General features: G+C 42.2%; 1 protein-coding gene across 1 annotated transcript in view; it reads left to right on the top strand.

The window, feature by feature from the left end:
- EIF4B (eukaryotic translation initiation factor 4B) overlaps positions 1-7895 on the top strand; it is a 52550-nt gene that overhangs the window by 13919 nt on the left and 30736 nt on the right. Inside the window, exon 2 of the mRNA XM_023513645.1 lies at positions 4052-4189. Coding sequence (XP_023369413.1) covers positions 4052-4189 — 138 coding nt within the window. The remainder of the gene's footprint in view (positions 1-4051; positions 4190-7895) is intronic.

Here is a 7895-nt window from a genome sequence, read left to right on the forward strand (position 1 = left end):
TTTTTTTTTTTTTTTTTTTTGAGATAGAGCCTCAAGCTGTCAGAGTACTGGGACATCACAGCTCACAGGAACTTCAAACTCCTGGGCTTAAGCAATTCTTCTGCCTCAGCCTCCCAAGTAGCTGGGACTACAGTTTGGCAGGCCCAGGTTGGATTTGAACCCGCCTGCTCCAGTGTATGTGGCTGGCACCTTAGCAGCTTGAACTATGGGCGCTGAGCCACCTAGACAATATTTTTCAATTAAGGATATTTAAAAAAACTAAGCCTATACATTATAATTGTTTTACTTCATGTCTTATTAGCTTATTAAAATTTCCCCTAAATCTTCCCACATGAGCTAGGGCAGTATCGGTGCCATAGAACCCCACCTCTGCATAAGTGTTTTCTTTCAAAATAATAGAATAAATTAAAAATGTGATCTGGTTGGTCATAATGATCCTTTTGGAACCATAAGTCACTTGAAAGAAAAAAATGGAGGTTTAACAGCATTCATGTTCATCTTTTATTTGCAGCTGGGTTTATCTGGTTTGCACATTGCACCCATAATACATCAGGTTCTTACCATGTCCAGAAGACTTTGTGACAGTCATAGCAAATGGATCACCTTTATTACCTGAAAGTTGAATTTTAAAAGGAAGATTCCAAATAAGAGAGCAACCTTCAGTTAAGCAAGTGGTGCATCAAGTTACAGATATAGAGTCCTCTTGGATTAAAAATTAGATGAGAATTGGAACATGGAGAAGTAATTCATGATTATAAAAGTCATGACGCTGATCTTTCTTACAGCAAGGTTATTTGCTTTTTTTCAATGAGGTTGATTAAAAAAAAAAAAATTGGCACCCATAGCACAGTGGCTACGATGCCAGCCACATACATCAAGGCTGGTCTGTTCAAACCCAGCCTGTACCAGCTAAAACAACAATGACAACTACAACAAAAAATAGCCTGGTGTTGTGGCAGGCACCTATAGTCCCAGCTGCTTGAAAGGCTGAGGCAAGAGAATTGCATAAGCCCAAGAGTTGGAGGTTGCTGTGAGCTGTGACAGAACGGCACTCTACTGAGGGCAACATAATAAGACTATGTCTCCTGCACCCCAAAAAAGTTGTTTGCCTTTTTTTTTCTTTAAGACTCACTTTATCGCCTTTGGTAGAGTGCTGTGGCATCATAGCTCATAGCAACTTCAGACTCTTGTACTCAAGCACCTCAGCCTCCCAAGTAGCTGGGACTACAGGTGCCCACCCCAATGTCCAGGTATTTTTAAGAGATGGGGTCTCACTCTAGCTCAGGAGCTTAGGCGACCCACCTGCCTCAGCCTGCCAGAGTACTAGGATTATAGGCATGAGTCACTGTGCCCAGCCTCTGTTAGCCCTTTTAATCATGTAGTATCTGCTATTGGGCCACTTCTAGAACTTAGTCCCTTCTGTTTTTCTGAATTAACTTTTGATTGGTATCTCAGCAGTTCTGAGCACTGGATAGAAAAGCCAGCTTTAGTTCCCCAAATAGAGCCATTTGAAGATTCCTAAGTATTTGTAACCACGGAAAACATGTAAATGTGTTGGTTGTTAAGGTTATCTTGTATTTTCGTTTTAGTATTATAGCTTCATATGCCGTATTAAGGTAGGGAAAGAGAGAAAATTTTTTGTAGACCGCAGGGAAATCTAGTATATGAGTTTTAACATCCCAACACTTTCAAATAACAGTGAGTACACATTTTACCTGGCGTGGTAACCTGCCATGGAACTAATAATAAGCTCCATAGAGGTGAGGATTGCTGTGATGATACATAGAGCCCTATGCCTAAGGTTCTTTCATGCCTAGGCTTGGCATGAAAAAACGTAGGTTTTAGTTCTAGCTCAGCCAACTGATATCTCTAACTTCTGATATCTGATGTCTTACTTTACCTTGCTAAGACTTTTATCCTGGGTGACGCCTGTAGCTCGGTGGGTAGGGCACTGGCCAAACTGCAACAACAAAAAATAGTGGGGCTTTGTGGCAGGTTCCCGTAGTCCCAGCTACTTGGGAGGCTGAGACAAGAGAATCACCTAAGCCCAGGAGTTGGAGGTTTCTGTGAGCTGCGACGTCATAACACTCTACTACCGAGGGTGATAAAGTGAGACTCTGTCTCTAAAAAAAACAAAAAGGACTTGTTTCCTTCTCTGTAAATTGAATTATGATTCCTTCCTCATATGTTATTTTGCAGGTATCAAACAATTCCTCAAAAGTGCCATGCAAGGCTTGGCACCTGTGGCTCAAGCGGCTAAGGCGCCAGCCACATACACCTGAGCCAGCGAGTTTGAATCCAGCCCGGGCCCGCCAAACAATGACAGCTGCAACCAAAAAATAGCCGGTCATTGTGGTGGGTGCCTGTAGTCCCAGCTACTTGGGAGGAGGCTGAGGCAGGAGAATTGCTTGAGCCCAGGAGTTGGAGGTTGCTCTGAGCTGTGATGGCACAACACTCTACCCAGGGCGACAGCTTGAGGCTCTGTCTTTAAAAAAAAAAAAAAGTGCCATGCAAAATATAAGACAGTTTTACTCTTTCACCTTGGGTAGAGTGCCTGGCCTCAGCCTAGCTCACAGTAACCTCAAACTCTTGGGTTCAAGTGATCCTCCTGCCTCAGTCTCCTCAGTCTCGAGTAGTTGGGGCTATAGACACCCACCACAGCAGCTGGCTATTTTTCTGTTTTTTTTCTGTTTTAGTAGAGATGGGGTTTTGCTCTGGCTCTGACTGGCATCTAACTCCTGAGCTTTTTTTTTTTTTTTTTTGGAGACACAGCCTCAAGCTGTCTCCCTGGGTAGAGAGCCGTGGCATTACAGCTCACAGCAACTTCCAACTCCTGGGCTCAAGCGAGTCTCCTGCCTCCGCCTCCCAAGTAGCTAGGACCACAGGCGCCCCCGACAACGCCCGGCTATTTTTTGGTTGCAGCCGTCATTGTTGTTTGGCGGGTCCAGGCTGGGGCTTCGAACCCGCCACCTTAGGTGTAAGTGGCTGGCGCCTTAGCCGGTTGAGCTATAGGCGCCGAGCCCTAACTCCTGAGCTTTAACAATCCACCTGCCTTGACCTCCCAGAGTGTGTGAGCCACCACTTCTGGCGAGAAATTTTGTCTTACTTATTTTTGTATCCAAGGAGGAATGAATGTAGATACTGAACAGAAAGTAGTTTCTGCTTGAGACCAAGCATTTGAGGTAGCACTGAGCCATATGATGCCACTGGATTCCAGCCAGGGCAACAGACCTGTCTCAGAAAAACCCAAGCTTAGTGTCTCATACAAAAGTCTTATCCAACACCCATTAAACCCCTCTCCCCCAGGAGCTGTTGAACATCCTTCTAGACTACTTTCCATACATAAACATGTGTTTACACATGATAGATTTCGGAAACTTACAAGTTTGTCACTTACTGTTGAATTTTATCGTTATGTTGTATTTCTTGTTCATGTATATTGTATTCCTTTGATGTAAAAGTGTCATAGGCCAGGCCCAGTGTCATGTCTGTAATTCAGCACTCTTGTAGGCCAGGGTGGGTGGATTGCTTGAGCTCAGTTCAAGACCAGCCTTAGCAAGAGCATGACACTGTCTCTTCTGGGAAAAAAAAAAAATAGAAAAACTAGCTGGGTGTCATGACAGGCGCCTGTAGTCCCAGCTACTCAGGAGGTTGAGGCAAGAGAATTGCCTAAGCCCAAGAGCTGGAGGTTGCTGTGAGCTGTGAAGCCACAGCACTGTACTCAGAGCAACAGAGGGAGTCTCAAAAACGAAGTGCCATTCTTTAATCTTTCAATGGGTCTTCATGATGCTTTCTTTGTAAATATACAGTAAAAGGTCCATAGTTGACTGCCTTCCTATATTGACCAACTCCTGAAGTCAACCTAATTTTAATAGGCTAGACATGTACCTATGGATACAGTATGCCTAGTTCCTTATGTTGACCACCTCCACATGTTCACCAGTTCATTATAGTCCCTGGGGTGGTCAAATTACAGAGGTACTATTATAATTTTTAACAGTACGGCACTCTGAGGCAATGTAATAATCTTTCCTTTGCCTTCTTAAAACAGCAAAAAAGAAGAATAAGAAGGGGAAGACTATCTCCCTGACAGACTTTCTGGCTGAGGATGGGGGAACTGGTGGAGGAAGCACATATGTCCCCAAACCAGTCAGCTGGGCTGATGAAACAGATGACCTGGAAGGAGATGGTAATTTTTCCTTTTGTTGTCATATTTGGAATTTTCATTATCTTCTAGACAAAAGCTATTCCATAATAGTTCTCATCATTTGTAATTTCAAAAGAATGTGCTCATTTTGTAACACCTGGAATCTTGTGTATTTTATGCAATCTTAGGGTTAATCTGAGGTTTAGGCTAATTGAATTTATGGTACAGACTGAAGTCATCAAGTTAACTATCCTTTTAGGCACCATTTCCTCCATTTTCAAAGTATAGACGAGATATCTTTTGAATTCCTTTAGGTCTAAAATTCTCTGGTATCCTCAAAGTGCAACTGTAGTATAATCAGTCTATAAATTCTATTTACTGAACATACTAGGAGTAATTAATTGTAGTTATTAGTATCAAGTCAGAGTGTCCCTGGTGAAATGAAAAAGTTATGAGGGGCTGGGAATGGTAGCTCATGTTTATAATCAACGGCACTTTCTTCTCCTTTTTTTTTTTTTTTTTTTTTTTTTTTTGAGACAGAGTCTTATTATGTCACACTTGGTAGACTGCTATGGTGTCACAGCTCACAGTAACCTCAAACTCTTGGGCTCCTGCAATTATCTTCTTGCAGCCTCCCAAGTAGATGGACAGGCTCCTGCCACAATGCCGCCTATTTTTTTTGTTGTTGTTGTCATTGTTGTTTGACAGGCCCAGGCCAGGTTTGAACCCACCAGCCCCAGTGTACGTGGCTGGTGCCCTAGCTGCTGAGCTACAGGTGGTGAGACTATAATCACAGCACTTTCTATAACCAAATGAGGAATATTGCTTAATGCCAGGAGTTTGAGACCAGCCTAGACAACATATTTTTGTCTCCACAAAAAATAAAAATTCATACTACATGGTGGTTCATACCTATAGCCATAGCTACTTGGGAGGCTAAGGTGGGAGTCTCCCTTGAGCCTAGCAGTTATTGAGTATGATAGAAATCTAATCCAGTTTTTTTGAAAACTATTAAAGTCTGAAATAATACATTGTTTTTGTGACCTGTTTTTGTAATTATTGACAATAGGTAATTTTATATAAGTTGTAGTTTATTTTTTGAGATCTCACTATGTCACCATTGGTAAACCTGTGGTGTCACATCTCACAGCAACCTCCAACTCTTAGGCTAAAGTGATTCTCTTGCCTCAGCCTGCCAAGTAGCTGGGACTACAGGTACCTGTCACAATGCCCAACTGATTTTTGATTACAGGTGTCATTGTTCAGCAGGCTGGAGCTGTACTCGAATCTGCCACCTTCTATGTATGTGGCTGGTGCCCTATTCACTGAGCTACAGACACTAAGCCAAGTTGTACTTTCTGTAAATGTTGGTATCTGAAGTACATATTCATGGACATAGCTGTCAGGAAAGTTATTTTCTTCTCTTCTCTTTTCCTTTTTTTTTTTTTTTTTTGAGACAGTCTTACTTTGTCACCCTTGAGAGAGTGCTGCAGTGTCATACCTCACAGCAACCTTAAACTCCTGGGCTTAAACAGTCCTCTTGCCACAGCCTCCCAAAAATAGCTGGGACTATAGGCGCCTGCCACAATGCCTGGCTGTTTTTAGAGATGAGGTCTTGGCTCTGGCTCAGGCTGGTTTCGAACCTGTGAGCTCAGGCAATCCTTGGACTTGGCCTCCCAGAGTGCTGGGATTCCAGGCATGAGCCACAGCACCTGGCCCAGTAGGGAAAGATTTTTGTGTGACTTTTGTGTAAGAGACAATAAGCAATGAAGAAAACAACTCTCCAACCCAACAGTTGGAGTACAAGGATTGCTAGTAGGGGTTAAACATGTGGAGTGAGAAAGACCCAGGTTTGCATCCTTGTTCTCCTGCTTTATTTACCATCTGTACCTTAGGCTAATTACAGTCTGAAATTGAGTTTCCTTTTCTGTACAATGGGAAAAACCCTCACAGGATTGTTGCAGAGTTAAGATGGGATATAATGATTACAAAATACCTGATATTTCAGAAGTATTTTCTCTTTGTAAAGCACACTTATTTTTTTTGTTTGTAAACCATACTACATTTGAGGTTGTAGAATGTAAAGCAGACTTGGTGTGTTGCTTTACTGATATATTGTATTTAATACTTAACAGTTAACATGGGTTTTCCATGACCTTTTGAACTCTCCTACTTGAGACAGGGTACTAACTGGAACAATTGATTTGGAACTCTTAATGTGGGCCCGAGCACCATCTAAGGTTGGTCCTGGTTGTGTTGTTGTGAGGTTTGATTTTTCCTTTTCCAGTTGTTGCCCATGGGGGCGGGGTGTCACAGTTGCTTGTATTTCTCCACAGATGAGATTTCAACCCAGAGTTACTGATTCACTAGGCTGGACAGAGACCAGCTGAAAACAAGACAGAGCCACTTAGCCCCACCACACCAAGCAGGTCACCATTGTCTTGGGCCGTAGTACTGTACGGGTCCTTTGCAAAGAAATAAGGGGAAAACCTACAGTCACCAGTCCCAGCTCTTGGGCAAAAGGGCTGATTAATCACTACTCCAGGAGCCCCCAATCCAATTTCACCTTATCTGCTCATTTAGCCAAACAGTGAAAAACCATGTTGGTATGGAATCAGCGGAAAAACTCCAGCAACATGAATAATCAAAGTAGATCAACTACCCCAAGGAACCACAAGGCAGACACATCAGAAGATCCTATTCATAAACAAATGGCTGAGATGTCAGAAATCGAATTCAAAATTTGTGTTGCAAATAAGATTAACAGAATGGAAGTAAAGTTGGAATTAGAAATTCAAAGAGCATTTGGAAAGTTGTATCAAGAATTGAATGAATTCAAAGACAGAATTACCAAAGATTTTGACACATTGAGGCAAGAACTTGCAGCCCTCGAAGATCTGAGAAATACAGTACTATCCTACAATAACGAAATGGAGCAGGCAGAAGAAAGGATTTCAGATATTGAAGACAAAGCTTTTGAACGCTCCGAAATGCAAACAAAACAGATCATTCTCTTAGCTCTGGGATAATTCAAAGAAAACTAATATTCACCTCATAGGAGTTCCTAAAGGTGATAAGGTGGCTTCGTAAGGCACAGAGGCTCTTCATGAGATTATGAAAGAGAACTTTTCTAGACATACCAAGAGATTCTGAAATTCAGATAGCAGTTTTAGAACCCCAGCATGACTCAACCCGAATAAGACATCTATCTCCTAAGCACATCATAATTAACTTCACTAAAGTTAATATGAAGGAGAAAATTCTGAAAGCAGCCAGACATGAGAAAACCATAACCTACAAGGGGAAGAATATTAGAATGGCTGCAGATCTCTCTGATGAAACTTTTCAAGCTAGATGAGGATGTTCATTGACTTTTAATTTCCTTTTTTCTTTTCTTTTTTTTTTTTTTGAGACAAAGCCTCAAGCTGTCACCCTGGACAGACTGCTGTGGCATCACAGCTCACAGCAACCTCCAACTCCTAGGCTCAAGCGAGTCTCCTGCCTTTGCCTCCCAAGTAGCTGTGACTATAGGCACCCACCACAACGCCCAGCTATTTTTGTTGTTGTTGTTGTTGTAGCCTTCATTGTGGTTTGGAGGGTCCGGGCTGGATTCGAACCTACCACCTTAGCCACTTGAGCCACAAGTGCCAAGCTGACTTTTAATTTCCTAAAACAAAATAATTTTCAACCCAGGATCCTGTATCCAGCTAAACTGACTTTCATTTATGATGGAGAAATTAAATTTTTT

The sequence above is a fragment of the Otolemur garnettii genome, unplaced genomic scaffold (genome assembly GCF_000181295.1).
Source record: "Otolemur garnettii isolate 467f Iridium unplaced genomic scaffold, OtoGar3 scaffold00043, whole genome shotgun sequence".
In the NCBI taxonomy this organism is placed as follows: Eukaryota; Metazoa; Chordata; class Mammalia; order Primates; family Galagidae; genus Otolemur; species Otolemur garnettii.